We start from the raw sequence: 17201 nt of genomic DNA, 5'->3' as shown, positions 1-17201 counted from the left end.
CGTGATTTAAGGAATTGCAACGGAGAATCACATCTTATTAACAAATATATTCAAGACCATCTTCTTAATGATTAAAATATGCAAACTGATACATCGTCCATTAAAATTAGTAAATGTCATACAACCGCCTAAATGCTCACTTTTTGTTTAGTACAAAATTAAAAACAATAAAAAAAGGGGCTTCTTAAATCCTCCTGTATTTTGGTGTACTGACACTAGAGGGCCTCTTCTGAACAGTTACGAACAACCAAATATTTATGTATTTCCCGGCTGCTGTAAAGAAAAAGGTACAATGAGACCAGATCAACGTGGCACAGTCTGGTTGAGACCTCATCGCGCCCCAAAGACATTCACGCTGTTTTTCCTACATCTAACCAACAACGTCATTTGTCCCTTTTTAAGATAAATGTGAATCCAAAAAGCGCCAAATAAAAAATACATTAAAATGAGATGACCAAGCCACACTATAAATAAATCTCCAGCTTTTAAAATGTTATTTAAAAGTATTAAAAGCAATACACATAATTCAAAAAGTCCACTTGAGTGTTGAGAAAAACACACATTTACTCATATGTAGCAGTAACTTATAATTGTACTTAAGTACAGTACTTGAGTAAATGTACCAGATTGTTTTCCACCATTGGACCAAGGTCAAAAGGACAAACAGAAGCCTATTTATGAATAATAAAGCGTACAGTCCACTCACAGGACGACACACAAATACGACTCGGGTGACAGCGATAACTTAGTTTATTTAAAACAAGTCAAGGCATTTCAGCTTACACATTAAAGACCGATTAAAAAGAGATTTAGAATTCCTTCCAGAATCTTCTCAGTGCAACTTCTCTACTGAAGCACAATACCGACCGTATCGTACACTTGCTGCTGTGCACGCGGGGAATGTGTTGCACGGATGTGGGACTTGCCAGTGGAATGTGTGGAGTTCACAGAGATGGTCGGAAGGAAAACAGGAACACAAACAACGGGGAGGTTTCACAGAGAAAGGTTCCATGCACACGGTTTGGTTGATAAGGCTACTGTGCAAAGGTTGCTGCGTCTAAGACATGGAGCAATATCAATGTGATAGAAATGTCCATGATGGATGACAGCTGGCAGAGGCACTGCGATCATTAGTTTATACATTTCAATTCTGGTAGCTCTATATTTTTATAGGTCCGTATAAATTAATTTATTGTAAGATAATTGCGGCGTCCGGGAATTAACTTTGTGTCTTGATGGTGGTTACAGAGAGAGATGAGTTGGACAGGTAATGTGTCTAGAAATTAACATAAAAATAAAAAAGGTACGTGAAGATTAAAGTTCCCAATAATAACTGTACGGTGAATAAATATTTACTGGGGTTTAAATGGAGAGAAGTCAAATTCCTCTGGAAGACTAATAATAAACTGAGATAACAGAAGTTCCGTCAGTTTCAGTATTTCAGATAATAATAAAAGAACTATGTGCTTCTTTCCAGAAAAGTTTCTCAAAGAATAATTTAAAAAATCATAATTTGTAAAACAAAACATTAACCTAAATTTTGTTTTATTATGTCCTTATTAATTCAAGCTGCAATCAAATCAGAAATTTAAACTGACGAATAAACCAACCTGAAATTATTGAAACTATGCTGAATATTCAATGTTTTACTCAGCAACTAGGGAGAGCAAATAAGCCGACATCTCTGGCTTTAACAGCACAAGGACGTTCAGATAAAGAAAAAAATATAACCAGGCTAAACAAAAATACAAAAGCAAAAAGTTCATATAGTTACAAACTTTAAATCGTTTGTCCCATAACGCTATACGTAAAAAAGGATAAATAAACTTCTAAAAACAAAGGAATGGCGGAATGGGTTCAACATATTGCCTCTCAGCCTCTTGCTGGTTCTCTGAAGCGCGGCGTAAAAGGGGCGGGTCATTCGCCCCTGACGGGCAGCATAGCTTATGATGACGACTGACCCACTGAAACCGCACTGGGTGGGATGCATGCAGGCGGCGGGACTCCAGAGCCAGAGTGTCATAGTCGGCGTCGCTCAGGCCATGCTGCCGAGGCCGCTCCTCTCCGCCGACATGGACTTGACCAGCTCCTCCACCCAGCGGACTTCGGAGGCCACTTGCTCGGCCAGGACCTCGTAGCGGTTCTCCAGGCGGCCGTACTTGCGCTTGAGGATGCTGGCGGCCTGCATGGTGAGCCGGGCCTCCTCCTGGCTCTTCTTGCGCTGGGCTTGAGTGCGCTGCAGCTCTTGGCGGATGTGACTCAGGTCGCTGGAGATGCTCTGGTTCTCCTCCTTGTACCAACCCTCCTTCTCCTCGTATATGGACAGCAGCGCCGCCACGTCCTCTCGGCACGAGCGCTGGTTGCGCTCCAGGTCCCTCAGGCCCTCCTCTGCCGCGGCGATCTCCTCCAGGACCTGGGAGAAGCGCTCAAAGTTGACGTAGGTGTTGTTGGGGGGCATGCTGGAGTGGGACTTGATGGTGTACTCCTTCAGACGAGTGGTTTTCAGGCGCCGGCGCTCGGTCTTGTGGTCTCTCTCCTCCTGGCGGACATTTCGCCTCTTAATGACCTGCGGAGGGGAAAAGGTTACGGTCTGAAATAAAGGGAGGTGATTTGATAACAACCAATAACCACCAGACTGATATTCCTTAAACTTTTAAATATCAATACGCGCACCCACCTCAAAGATCCAATGTGATGCAGCATCAACTGAGTCTCATAAGGACATTTATTTTGTGTTGGAATTGTGACTTTAGAGTGAGAATTTTGCTAACTTAATGCTCTTTGGTGGACACAAAGACTAAAATAACCTCAAACACATCATTGGCATAATGATAATGGAGTTTTTGTGCATAAGCAAATATCTGCTGATAAATCAGCCCTCATTTGTTAATAAGAATTCAAATGTGAACAAGTTTGAACCTGATAAATAAAACTGTTTATTACATTTTAAAATCAACCAACGAATACATAACCTTATATAAAAACCCACCTTGATCCAAGGGTGCTCAAGACTGTCATCAATTGTCATTCTCTTCCTGCAAAATGAAAATAATCCAGAAATAAGAAAACGGTACATCTACCAAACAGATATTTCTCCTCGTTGCTGTGGGCCTAAAATATCCCCCAAAGGTTCCTACTTCGGATCCTTGACCAGCAGACGGCGTATGAAGTCCTTTGCCAGCTCACTGGTGTTACTGAAATACTCTTCATCAAAGTCGTAGTTGACGGCCGAGATGTTGGTCAGCGTCTCCTGCTTGGTCTCGCCCAGGAACGGCGAAGCGCCGCTCAGTCTGCAGGGACGCGGGACGAGAAGGATTTCGCTTTAGAGGGAAACAACGCGGATGGGGAGCAAAGTGATTTGTGTCTCCGCAAATGTCCACGACGAGACGTGGCTTGAAACGCTACTCACAGGATGTACGTGATGACTCCGATGCTCCTGCGGAGGAGAGAAGAACCAAACATGAGTGAGAGCTGTGACGCGGGTCAGCGTACGGCTGCAGAGGGCGGAGAAGACGTTTGACATCTTACCACATGTCCGCCTCCAGTCCGAGCGGCTCGTAGTTGACTATTTCTGGAGCTGTTAAGTACAGAGGAATGAACAGTTGAATCCAAAGCAGATGTGGAGATTTGAAACACACTTACAGCGTTTAACTCGCTTGCCGGGGGGGCGACACACAAGCGCAACAACGGATCGCAATAAAGTGCAACGTGTTGACTTCATTTGTGAAAAGGCGATTCGGGAAGGGGGAGACGTGATCTCACCGACAAACTCCGGCGTTCCGAATATGTTCTTGAACTCGTTTCCCGCTTTTATCTGGTGCGCGATTCCAAAATCGATGAGCTTGATCCTGGGGTTCGGGACGTTCTTGTCCAGCAGCATGATGTTCTCAGGCTGAAAGATGAGACAATAGAATAATGATAAGATGAGACAAGTCTACACCTCTCACTAAGAAGCCTGAACTGTCATGTATGAAAGGTGAAATTTAAAACTTTTTTTTCTTGGTTTGAAAACTTTCACTATTTGACACAATACTAAGAAATTATTTAAACATTAACTATTAAACATTCTGTGTTGCTTAAAGCCCCCAAAACAATTAATTACGATGATACAAAAGACAGCTTCTCATGATCACAATGCAGCAGACCGGCCTCAAATCACTCAAGCGCCACATATTTAAGGTTACATAAACTTCTTCTTACGTCTGAACCAAAATCCTCACTAACGCGCCAACTACGACTGGCGGCCGGCGGCCTCACAGACCGTCCTCGACACACAAACCACTGACCTTGAGGTCAAAGTGAGCGATGCGTTTGGAGTGGAGGTACTGGACGCCATCCAGGATCTGCTTGAGGAACTGGGTGGCCTCCTCCTCCGTCAGAGATTCCTTCTCAGCCAGGAAGTCAAACAGTTCTCCTCCGGACACCAGCTCCAGGATCAGGATCACGTCGGCCTTGTTCTCAAAGATGTCGTGCAGGGTGATGATGTTGCTGTGTTGGATCTCCCGCAGGATGTTGACTTCGCGCTCGATCTCCTCGCGGCTCACCCCCCGCCGGCTGGATGACAGTCGCCGCTTTTTGATGAACTTTGCTGCGTACTCGATACTCGTGCTCTTTTCTTTACACTTGCGGACGATGGCAAATTGTCCACTGCGGAGAGGAGAGCGGACCGGGATGGTAAAAAGAGCAGAAAATGACGTATTATTTAGTATTTTGTTTTTGTTGTGCCAGCTTCATGTGGTTATGAAGCTTGAGTTCTTGGCAGCCGGTGAGAGAATATATATCTAAACAGTGCAGCAAAAGCAATTCATAAATCATGACACAGCGGAATTTAATGTTTGCATACTTCAAAACACACACACACACACTCTCCCTATAGAGACACAGTGGAGGTGGAAAGGCACATTGAGAGCCAGCGACGTCATAGTTTTGCTGCATCACTGCAGAAAAAAGGAGCTGAGGCGGAAAGTTGAGTCCAAACTATTGAACTCAACTACAAAGCACAGAAATTATTATGAGTATTTATACTATTTAATATGTTGCTGACACATACTTAAATAAATTTGCATTACTAGACGTGTTTTCCAAATCATATCAGGCATAATAATGCCTCTCAACTACCATTTGTGTAATTTAATTACATTTCACATTCCCATTTACTTTTATTTTACTGGTGAAAAAAAACTGCTGTTTAGACCGTTTGTTGCATTAAAAACGAACAATCATGTTAGGCACATACTTCAAACTAAACCTTTTTTTCTTATGTTTAACCTTAACTAGGTAGTTATTTATATTCACACAACCCTACTTAGCGTTACATCTCTGATATCCTTCATAAGACGGCAATTGGGAAAGAATCAAAACAGTATTTTTGTACCCTCACACTTGTATTTGGAACTAACCTGCGGTGATTTGGACAACAAAGACGGCGTGTGTGAACAGTGTGTAACGCCGACCACAGTAGTGGTCCCAGATGGAAGTTTTCAGGTACAATAACTTTTCCCAGAGAAACAAAGATAAGAAATGTGCACAACATACCTGCCCAACTCCTCTTCCATTTCATAAAACAACTCAACATCCTCTTGTCTGAAGCCATCCATGGTGGGATGACTGGGATGACGATGCTTTGGGATTCACTGCAGTGGATGACAGAAATAAAAGATAAACACACTGAGTGAATACTGGGGGGGGGGGGGGGGGGGGGGGCATGTTGGATCAATGTGCTGTGAGGTCCACACCAACGTCACAGCACATCGACCAAAACAATGGCATGTTTAGAGGTAAGTTACAAGAGAGAATTACTACTAATACCAACATAACTAAATTATCTGGGCTTCTTTACTCCTTATTTGGCCCCAGTTCGCTCAGATTTAGTTTTCAGAGACTTTCTGGCTGATGTCAGCCTTCTGCATACCAGTCCTACTGACGTCATCTCCTGCCAGACGTCCCTGACTCAATTAAAGGGACTGGGAAACAAAAACACTACAGAGTTTTAAAAACTTTCCCCCTGTGATTTTAGATCTTGTTTAATGTGGGCTGGTCTTCAAAAGAAATTACCGGTATAAATAACAGTATTTAAGCTTTTAAAATATGCCTTTTATAGATACGCTACAGCTGGAATCACAAGCCTGTTGAGTTTATAGCCACAAATACTCGAAAACTGGTGCCGATAACACATATATTAATAAAGGAATACAAACAATTTAAGAGAATTCCAGTGACGGAAGACAGCTAGCTTAGCTGCTCGTTAACTAAGCTAGCTAACGTTGACGTAAATTACTGTACAAACACCGGCCAGGGTCAGGAAGAACATACACACAACACTTAAATATTAGCTGAAAAGTACTAACGTCCCCAAATACAATGTGAAAGTATTACTTTAAAGTATACGTACAGTGTGGTTTGTCTACGAGTCGCTACGGTTGCTGCATTCCTCTTCAAAAGTAGGTGAGTGTATGTTCCCCGATTGAGGAGTGTCAAGCCAGCTGCAGTGAAACAAAGAACTTCCGGTAACTTGGTTTTAAAAAAAAAAACTGCATGAACGGCACGACGCAAACGCATTTAAAGTTAGTTTGGTTGTGTTAGCTACTCCGCTCTGGTCATTTATGTTTTAGCAAGTTCTTTATTTGCCATTTGCCATGATACATGATATATAACCGGGTCCCTGTTATTACTTATAGCAGTGAGCTCATCATTCTGACCACTAAGAGGCAGTGAGTTAACGTCATGTCTCTAGTGTTTGAAACAGAATGCAAGAGTCACTGTTGTCTTCTGGTTAAAAAAACAAACAAAGCAATAACCTAGAAAATCTTCTGAACTGCAACGTGGTGAAGAAATACAAGTATTTTATTTTGAAGGCAGAAATCACTTGTTTCCGGTGTTGATGCTTGACTTGAAGCAGGTAAACACAAGGAGGACGGAAGAACATAAGGGATGACATCATGCCGAGTGAATCAAGCTGCTGCAGGACGTCGATGAATAACAAGATTGAGCACGCAGCAGCAAAGATACACGAGGGAGTGATTGATAAAGCGAATAACTCTGGTTACCATAGTTACACATGTGTTTATTGTTAGTATGACATATACCAATGAGTACAAACCGAGTGACAAACTTTAAAAAATAACTGGGTAAGTAAGAGAAAGTAAAACAAAATGTGTTACAATACAACCAACATAATTTGTGTGTGTGTTAATCAGCAGTGGAAGTATTCCGATTTTCCCAGCTTACAAATGACAAAAAGTAAAGCTATATTGATGATACTAATAACTGCATTCTAAATTGTACATAAGTATTAGCAAAGGAGTAAAAGTAATGTTAGAATTGATAAAGGCGTATCTACTCCAAGGGCCTCTGACCAGTTGAACTTGACCAGGCCTCCTGATTAGATGCCAAACCACCTCAGCTGGAGCCTCAAGGAGCAGCCGTTGTACTCCGAGCCTCCCTGCAGCTCCTCACCGCACCACTAACCCTACAAAGTAAACTAATTTGCCCTGCCTTCATCCATGGTCCCATTGTTTCGCTCACGACACAAAGCTCGTAACCATAGATGAAGGTGGAAATGTTGATGGACTGGTAATTAGAGAGCTTGGCCGAGCTGGCCTTTGCCGCTCTTCACCAAAAACGCCGTAAAATTAACAAAGACATCAAAACGCTCCGTTCCACCATCACTCGTGTCCAAGAACCTTGGAAGTTTCTCGCTTGGAGTAGTGACACCCGGAGGTCATATTCTATCGTTTACTGGCAGAGGACCATGGCCTCAGAAGGAACTGGCTCTCGGTCAGCTGCAAACGGCCCCACTGTGAGCCTGAGGTCATGGTTTAAAGGAGCCAAAAAAACACATCATCTGTAAAGAGCGAAGAGGAAATTCGGAGGTCTTGGACACTCTCCTCCCCCGGCTGTTGAAATCCTCTTCGTGAAAATTCACAAACACCATTAGTGACAGGGGGCGGAGGCCAGTACACACACACACACACAGAGCTCTCACTTTGGTTATAAAAAGGAGCGGGTGAAGGGGCCCAATACAACGTACTCCCCAAAAGACCCTGCAGGGTACTTCAGCTGTAAGAGTCCATCAAGTCCACAAAACATTTGTAGACAGAATGGGCAAAGTCAACAGACCTGCGAGGGTAAAGAGCTGGTCCACTATTCCACAGCCGGGACGGACTCCACGTTGATCCTTCTGGATCAAACCAGTACCGGTGGACATTTGTTAGCCGTCTGCTGTTTCCGGAGACCCATGGGCCAAAAACGGCGACAGGCACTGATGACCATCTCTCTCTCTACACCTCCAAGCAGCCGCTTGAGTAACGGGGGATTGGACCAGGGCCCTCTTTAGGTCACTCTCACTAACTCAGTTCACCAGGTCTGAGTTAAACGCTGACTAATAGGTCAGTAGCTTGGTAGAGGACGTATAGCAAGTTTCTGTCCGAAAAAGCAGCACATTGGCAGTTATTTTGGAGAATAACTAAGGAACTACAGTTAAAACACCGGATTGGGGATGAGGAGCTGCTGCAGCCATGCGGACACGGCAAGTCTGACATCAAGAGTCAGGATGTGGTCACTACAGATTTTTAGAATAATTAGGACTTCTGTAATGTGCGACATAATTCCAGAGTTGCAATAAAACATGTGCCCGTTGCCCAACTTGTAGTCTTTTCTGTTGTGAAAACTGACAATAAAATATGATGGAGTATGTTGGCCTGTTTAACACATTATTCAACAAGTACATCTTCTAACAAACCTAAACAAAAATATCATGTCTGTACATTATTTTTTGTTCTACTGTATCCTCCATCTGTAAAAGCTAAACACGTCTGATACCTCGAATTAAAACCGTCAAGTCGTGGGGGTTTGAAAAACAGAGACATATCATGTTACTTCTGTCTTTTTAACTGACGTTGACTTTAGCCAATGAGTGATGTGGTCCGCCCACTCTTCCGTGTAACAGCCAATTAAAACCTCCGTACTGTCACGTGGGCGTATCTCGCTAGAACAGCTGGCGAGCGCTGGCGTGAGTGTTTCCTAGGGATCGGTCGTTCAATGGGGAAAACAACAACACGCTGAGCATCATGAGGGTCCCCGAAACACTGTTTTGGGCCGCTTTCCTCATCCAGAAGGTGAGAGAACGACTGTATTTCTTCATAAACGGTTTATCTGTGCGTTTGACTTCGCGTCGCACCGCGTGGCGGACAATAGCAGCTTTTCTTTTTTTTCCCTCGGGATGGTTAGCTTGGATGCTATGCCCGTTAGCTTGCAGAGATCACCGCCGGGCCTGGAACGACTCGATGTGACATTAACGAAGCGGGATTACGGCAAATTCGCCGCATCCACCGCGAGGTTCATGGCGGACAGAATGCGATGTGTGTGATAGAAAAATGCGACACATCACGCCGGTGATTCATCTGTGGTCCTTAGATGTTCAAATTTGAAGGTAGAACGTTTCTGGGTTTAATTGCAATGTCACTCCCTCTAGAAGCATTAAACGGCTGACCGCTGACTTACATTGTTGAGCAACTCTCCTGTGGTCTGTAAAACCCAAACCCATGCGCTCTTTGTTATTACAAATAAAGTTGTTTTTTTTAAAGCATGCATTTTGTCTTTTGGTTCTTACTTGTTTTGATCGCTATAGGAACAACACAGCAACAATTTCCTCATCCGAATCTTGTGTGTATTTGTAAAACTGCGTAAGGTTCCATTTCCTTTCCCGCCCAGTTTACTGGACACAGATGATCGTCCCTGTTCTCCCCTTGTGTCTGTGGCATCATTTCCCCGGTTCACTTCGTTTGTCCCATTTTACTGCATTGTTATTATCCTTTCCAAAAGATTCTTAACAAAGGCACCACCCCCCTCAAAGGACACGTGAATAGGAAGCAAATGAAAGGCGATTCATCTGACGAGCAGGCAGATAACATTTGTCATTACTTACTCGTCATGCAGTGGATTATAAGCTTCTGCACGCGCTTTTATTTACAAAAGGTCACTCTCGTGTTTGCGTAGCAGCAAGAAACAACGTTGTGTTTGTTGTCAACTTCTGACTTTGACCTCGTCGCCCGACGTCGTTATCGCTCCGGCCTGGAAAAAAAAATCCGGGTCACGACCTTTTCTTGGGACACGGGGACTGTTGTCATGGGGACTGTTGTCATGTTGACAGGTGGTGGGAGAGTACGGCATGGCCCACTTCAGCGACGAGGGCAAGAGCAGAGGGAAGGATTACTGCATATTCTTCAACTCGCAGTGGGCGCGTCTACCCCAGGACCTCAACAAGGCAGTGAGTCCCGACTGAGCAGCAGCAGCATGCAAGCGATGAGAGTACCGATACTTAAAAGAGGCCTGTAATCTGCTCTCTGTGCACCTGCAAATATTATTCTGTATGAATGATATCGAAACACCGTCATTTAATGTAATACACTCTGGAGTAGACACATGCATCAGGGATTTCATACAAAAAAGGTATATATTTTGTGTTCGTTAATGAAGCCAGTGTCTCAGTGGCAACAGTTGGGATCCAGCTTTCACATCAAGCCGATTCATTAAACGCTGTGTTCGTTACAAAATAATATGAAGTGCTGAACCGTAACATCCTGCCGCCCATCGCCGGTTAACCTCGCAAACCTCTTTTGTCTCCAAGTCGCGTCTTCAGATCTATGACCTCACAACGTCGGTGCTGTGCTCGCCCTCTGACGTCCCGGAGGGAGGCTTCCCTAATCTCATCCCCATGGTGATGAGGGGCAACTGCACCTTTTACGAAAAGGTCAGACTGGCCCAGATTAACGGCGCAAAGGCCCTGCTCATCGTCAGCAAGGACCGACTGGTAACTCCACCTCCAGCTGCCTCAAGGCCGCCTGTAACTATTGTGCGTCAATATTAAATTCATTCTGGTAAACATAACTTTTTTTTCCTTTTTTTTTTTAAATTCTCAGACACCACCAGCGGGAAACAAGACCCAGTATGAGGAGATTGATATTCCAGTAGCACTGCTCAGCTACTCGGATATGCTGGACATAGGCAAGGTGAGAGGCCATCCACCGACACGTGGGAACCGCTGATTGGACCTCCGCGGTTCTTCTGGTGCGCTTTTCTCAAAGAAGTTAACACACGCTAAACCCTTTTGTACATTCAGCAAAAGCAGATCAGAGTTACGGGGTGTTAGATAAGCAAAAAACCTTCCGCCAAATGTTAAATAATGCACATTTGCGATCATTTGCTTGCGATAAGTGTGTTAAATACAGATTCCAGGAAGTCTTAATCCTTCGCTTAATGTTGTTTCCGACTCCTGCAGACCTTCGGCAAAGGAAGGCTCGTCGCCATGTACGCGCCCAACGAGCCCGTGTTGGACTACAACATGGTGATCATCTTTTTGATGGCCGTGGGAACAGTGGCCGTCGGAGGTTACTGGGCCGGCAGCAGAGACACCAAGAAGTAGGTGGACGGGACGATGGGACCTTCGGTTGGTCGGTTGGTTTGGTTTTAAGGTCGACGCTATATACAGAAATAACTCTGAATAAGGTGCAGGTCATAACAGGCAGTGATGTACTGGATGATGCAAGTAGTTAAAGTGCTTTTAGGGCCCAAATGGAAGTTCGTCCATAGATTATTTATCAGGGGAGTCCTCTTCAGAGAAGAGGCTAAAGAGCTAAAAGAGCGTTTCTCTGAGAGCCGCGTGTTGCCTGAAGGGCGGCGTTGTTGGTTCGAGGCCGTTGGCAGTGACTCATCGGTTCGAGCCGATCCGAGTCATTCCTTCCTGACAGCGTTGCTCTCTCTCTCTCTCTCTCTCTCTCGCACGCCCCCAAACAAGCCGCCTCCGGTCAGCGGGCTTCTCTGAATTCGGTTCCTCTCCCTGCAGACGCTACATGAAGCACAAGCGGGACGACGGCGCGGAGAAGCAGGACGAGGAGACGGTGGACGTCACTCCCATCATGATCTGTGTGTTCGTGGTCATGTGCTGCAGCATGCTGGTGCTCCTCTACTTCTTCTACGACTACCTTGGTACGATGTCACACACACACACAGTAAACACCCGTTCACATTTGGAAATTCTTTCATCGGCTCCAATTCAACCAAAACATCTGTAGAGCTTTCAGGCCCGTCTGCCCAATAGTTCCTCTTCATTCCTCTTTCTTCATTGATCGCTCTCCCTCGCTCACTGTGGTCCGGCTCAGCAGTGGGTTATTATGGCGTGCAGGCTGGGGAGGATGTGGTCAACCATGTTTTCCCTCTGTGACAAAGACTCTCTAAACTGCCATTTGTTTTTTTAATGGAATTTCTGACTTGATGAGGGTTCCCAAGGCTGGAAACCGTTATATGTGTGGAAGAGTCTTACCTGAACCTCCAATGCCCACGAGAAGTTAAGACACTGGATCGATGGCAATTCACCTGATCCTAAAATATATATACTTGTACGTACACAACGTAGAGTCGTGGAAGCAGGAACAACTAGTTTGATATTTAAGGAGCATTTTGTCACGGAGCAAAACCGCAAAATAAGTATTTCCTCAGTGGAACGTGAGCGGATGCCATGATGATGATGATAATAATAATAATAGTTTCCTTACCTTGCAGCCATCTGGGTCATAGCCATCTTCTGTCTGGCCTCCTCCGTCGGCCTCCACAGCTGCCTGTGGCCCTTCGTCAGGAGACTCCCGTTCTGCAAGTGCAGGTGAGACTCAAACGCGGTTTGAGAAGGTCTGCTCCTGTTGCTCACTTCACCAGCTCGTGTTTATTGATCTGTGCTCTCCACCCCCCCCCCGTCCCCCCCCACGACCACAGGGTCCCGGAGAACAACTTGCCGTACTTCCACACGCGGCCACAGGTCCGCATGCTGCTGCTGTCGGCCTTCTGCGTGGCCGTCAGCGGCACCTGGATGGTGTTTCGCAACGAAGACCAGTGAGTGCAAAAGCAGAGCGGGACCAGTCACACGTGCAGAGACGAACATCTGGCCGACACTTTGTGAACGCCGTGCGTTAGTCCTTTTCAAAAACGCGATTCATCATCATGGCACAGGTGTTTTTGGCCGTGCACTGATATTTGATTCGTTTTCTAAAAAGGATGGTAGTGGCAACCGCTAGCCCCGAGCTAAATTTCCCCGGGGGGCTTCAGTGTGTGTCCCTCATTGCGTGAGGTCGCATTTGTCTGTGCATGTGTGAGATAACATGTTGGAGTTGCATCATATGATGATGATGATGATGATGATGACTTGGCTGACTCGGCGTCCGGTGCGTCCTCCAGGTGGGCGTGGGTGCTACAGGACACCCTGGGGATCGCCTTCTGTCTCTACATGCTCAAAACAGTCAGACTCCCCACGTTTAAGGCGAGTCGGCGCTCTTGACAAATACGAACTAATAACTTTTGTGGGAGATGTTTTTGATTAATACACGTGTGGCTCACGCGAGTTCTGATGAATTCTTCCGTCTCCGCAGGCCTGCACCTTGTTACTGTCGGTGCTGTTTGTCTATGACGTTTTCTTCGTATTTATTACACCGTTCTTGACAAAGGTACGTCGACACTGTTGCTTCAGGCCATTCAGGTATCCACGGCCTGTGTCACTGTCATACTTAAGTTACTCCACGGCTTTCCTCCCCCCCCCCCCCCTCAGAGTGGTGAAAGTATAATGATGGAGGTAGCAGCTGGTCCCTCGGACTCCTACGCGCATGAAAAGGTGAGCTTGTTTTTTTAAACGACTCCTTTTTTTAAAAAAGAAAAGAAAAGTGGTTGATCGTCAGACTGACTTTTGTTTCCTCCAGCTCCCCATGGTGCTCAAAGTGCCGAGGTTAAACTTCTCTCCGCTGTCCCTCTGTGACCGGCCCTTCTCCCTCCTGGGCTTTGGCGATGTCTTGGTACCAGGTAATGAACCGCAAAGTCCTTCCACAACAGATTCAACCAGAAAATTCTGTTCATTCTATTTACTGTCGTCGGAGCAGAAAACCACTTGACACCTTTTCTCGCCGCATACTAATAATAATGTGTGTTCTGTAGTCTTTGTGAAGTATCCCGGGTTTCTCTCGTTGGTTTATCCCAATGCCTCGCATCGTTTTTCTCAGGTCTGCTGGTGGTGTACTGTCACCGGTTCGACATTTTAACACAATCCTCCAGGATCTACTTTGTGGCCTGTACCATTGGTATGTACACACGCACCGTGAGCCTTTTTCCATGATTTGATGAACGTTACATCTGGGGAACAACATATTTACTGTGATCGTCTGCAGCGAGCCTGTTTTAAAAAGGGAGAATAGTAAAGTAGGAGGACAAGCAGTAAATAACCTGCTGGCTACGGGCAGGATTTAAATTAGGAGGAAACAGCCTGTAATTAGCAATTTATTCATCACCCATATACGCACTGTGGACAGGGTTAAACTCACTGAGCAGGATAGGCGATGTGAAATCAACCCTAACCCCAGACACTGGACTTTATAAACCATGACCATGTCCCCCCCCCCCCTGTCTCCATCCAGCTTATGGCATCGGCCTCCTGGTCACCTTCGTGGCGCTGGCCGTGATGCAGATGGGTCAGCCGGCCTTGCTCTACCTGGTGCCTTGCACCCTGCTCACCAGCCTCGCTGTAGCGCTGTGGCGCAGGGAGTTGCCCCAGTTCTGGACTGGAAGTGGATTTGTGGTGAATACCAGTTTGATATGACCACCTACGGCTGAAGAACCCCCAAAAAAAAAAAAAATCTACAAAAGGAAACTCACAAAAAACCAACCTAAATCTAGTGTTAAATAACATGCAGAGTGAAGTAGAATCCTGAGTTGAGTAACCCCTTTTGAATAATTCCATCCGTTCCAACTGCCTCTTTGTGTTTACTGTCCACCCTTCCTTCCCTCCCATTGCTGCTCCCCACCCTTTATTTTACTGTGGGTGTGCTGTAGTCTGCTGCTGAGGGCTCAGCTGCCTGTGAATGGCACTGCAGGTACTCCATCTGGGCTCCTTCACCCTTCCATTAAAACATCTTGGTGTAACTTCAGGTCCCTTTTTGTGTTTTGTTTTATTTAATTTTTTGCATTCACACACCTGTTAGACTAATAAGCACTACCGCAGCTAATGTTGGTGGCGCTCATAGCCATTTATTATTTAAGTTAACTTATTTTTTAAATTGGGGGAAGCATATTCCACAAAATCCCATTTCTTTATATCTGGGACTTTTTTCAGTAACACCTCTGACAACATTTAATGGGAATGACAACAGTCCCTTTACCCTGCAGACAGAGGAATAATTGTACATTCTTCTGTTTTTTTTTTTGTTGTCCCATTTAAGGCTATTCTGTCTTCTGTTATCATGACATTTACTTTTCGGATCCACACAATTCAGCCTGATCTTACGTAGACCCTGTTTTTGTCCCCTGCAGCCTCCCATAGTGCACGAACCGATCAACTGTACACAAACTGCGGCGCCGCAGACAGACGATCACTTGACAAGACCGGAGAAAGAATGCACAGAAGACGACTCCCGAACACCCCCGGAAAGGGAAGAGGAAGCGGAGAACAAATCTAACTGAAAGCACGTCTAGTACAGCAGATTACATTTCATTTAATGTATTTTGTTGAGTGCGTTTTTTTTTTTTTTAATTTTTTCTTCGTCGATGTCAACGGGCATTTTTAAAAGTACAGATGTTAATTTGCACTCTGTGTGAAGGGAAGAGAGGAGATCTGTGCTCTGGATGGCTGGGCCAGCAGGGCGACAGGATTTCACCCTCGAGGTCGAGGCATTGAAACGGACAACACATCAAGAATAAAACCTGGAGCTCAGCCCCGACACAAACAGTCAGGGCCAGAAGGGTTATGACGGTGACACGATTTTCTACGTTTTGCCCCTTGACCCAACGCCAAATGATTTGAACTGAAGCCGTCAACGTCGGGTCGAAGTGTAGGCTTTCAGCTTTAATTCAATGGATGAACATCAACATCACATTAACAGTTTTAATCAGAGCTATCCCCAATTTCAGGGGCCCGAAAGGTAATTAGACAAAAAACGAAATACTGTGTAATACAGTTAATGGCTGAATGTGTTGCACGCGTAGACATCACTAAACGCTCTGTGTCGCTGACACTCCAAATACTAGTGGTTACCGGTCTGTACCAGCTTTTGAGGGAATAAAAAGCCAAATCTGGAAGCTATCCAAAGCTTTTAAACCCTTGATTAGTCAGAGGATACTCGTTTAAATAAAGCTGCATCATGATAAACCACTTACTTAACCTTTTTCTCAGAGAGATCGAATGCTCCACTAAAGAGAAGCTGCAGCTATTAGATGAACAGAAAATTAACCAGCAATTTTAATCAAATAGTTTTTCCTTTCTTAAAAGATAAATAATGCAGACGTATAATTGGCATATTGGAACTTAAAGGCCTCAGTATTAATGTGTTTTTCTGTTGTCTTAGAAGTTGGTTTCAGCCTTACCGTGTTCATGTTGGGAGGTAAAGTAGAAGTTATGTGAAGTTTAAAAGAGGACCAAACTCTAAAGGATGCGGGGTTGTAGTTTAATGCAGGAGTTGAGCGAGGGGCGGGTTGCGATCCTTCATTAGTTTATTTGAAACATTTGCATCTTTTAATTCATGCTCTAACAGTTTACGTGTACGCAACAGGTTCAACTTTAAAGAAACGGAAACCAAGGTATCCATGCATCATATATTCACCATGCTTTTGCTATGAAAGTCCACTTCTGACCCCAGGGTTTCATCTTAAATCACCAGAGGTCAGCAAGCACTTTTCTCTGTGAGCCAGACGTATTTCTGATTTCACACGTTATATACGATGCCTATTAACAGAGTTCGACATGTGTAGAGGTTGAGGTCAAATTTAAAGAAAATAATTTGTTCCGAGGTGACGCGAGAGCAGCAGAGTTGTCTGGATCTTTTCCAGGACATATGGTTTCCCATTCATCAGTATCATTTGTCCACTAAGTGGTTTTCAAGCCTCTGTTGTGGAATAAATATAATAAAAAGGAACATTGTATTTGATCTTTAGTGTGTTTGTTTTTCTTGCACAATATAACGTGGGATTAAGACTAGTTCGCAGGTCTCGGTCGGTTTGACAGACTTCAGGTCAGGATGCGGAGCGTGTAAGCTTTCGGATGGCGACCACTTACACCCTCCCGCAGCGGTTTGAGAGTCTAAAAGAGTCTTTTCATCATGACCATCCAGCCGTGAAAGAGGTGCACTGCTGTTAAGAATTCAGAAATGAACAGCAGTCTGACAAAGAGCCTCCTTGTT

At 44.9% G+C, this 17201-nt stretch overlaps 2 protein-coding genes across 7 annotated transcripts; one reads left to right on the top strand and one right to left on the bottom strand.

Annotated features, from left to right (window-relative positions):
• Window positions 1-732: 732 nt before the first annotated feature.
• Window positions 733-6701, bottom strand: dapk3 (death-associated protein kinase 3). Its single transcript, XM_040171625.2, has 9 exons — window positions 6392-6701; window positions 5536-5633; window positions 4287-4647; window positions 3763-3892; window positions 3529-3577; window positions 3410-3436; window positions 3138-3290; window positions 2990-3035; window positions 733-2566 (listed from the first exon to the last, which is right to left on the bottom strand). The coding sequence occupies exons 2-9, from the start codon at window positions 5595-5597 to the stop codon at window positions 2036-2038; spliced, it is 1359 nt and encodes a 452-aa protein (XP_040027559.1). The 5' UTR covers window positions 5598-5633; window positions 6392-6701; the 3' UTR covers window positions 733-2035.
• Window positions 6702-8958: 2257 nt separating this feature from the next.
• sppl2 (signal peptide peptidase-like 2) lies at window positions 8959-16949 on the top strand. 6 transcript variants are annotated; one of them, XM_078099492.1, is made up of 16 exons: window positions 8963-9116; window positions 10151-10267; window positions 10628-10810; window positions 10920-11009; window positions 11279-11418; window positions 11843-11985; window positions 12559-12655; window positions 12766-12882; window positions 13225-13306; window positions 13416-13490; window positions 13592-13654; window positions 13740-13839; window positions 14037-14114; window positions 14448-14608; window positions 14863-14903; window positions 15340-16949. In XM_078099492.1, exons 1-16 carry the CDS (start codon window positions 9069-9071, stop codon window positions 15347-15349), a joined length of 1545 nt encoding a protein of 514 aa, XP_077955618.1. In that variant the 5' UTR covers window positions 8963-9068; the 3' UTR covers window positions 15350-16949. The 6 variants fall into 6 exon arrangements, 4 of the variants coding, with proteins under 4 accessions (XP_040027557.2, XP_077955618.1, XP_040027558.2 ...); XM_040171624.2 differs by having other exon boundaries at window positions 8974-9116; window positions 11795-11985; XM_040171623.2 differs by lacking the exon at window positions 14863-14903 and having other exon boundaries at window positions 8959-9116.
• Window positions 16950-17201: the final 252 nt, after the last annotated feature.

Source organism: Gasterosteus aculeatus, chromosome 3 (genome assembly GCF_964276395.1).
Source record: "Gasterosteus aculeatus chromosome 3, fGasAcu3.hap1.1, whole genome shotgun sequence".
Lineage (NCBI taxonomy): Eukaryota > Metazoa > Chordata > Actinopteri > Perciformes > Gasterosteidae > Gasterosteus > Gasterosteus aculeatus.
Note: the sequence above shows the minus strand (reverse complement) of the source record. Positions and strands in the feature narration are given on the sequence as shown.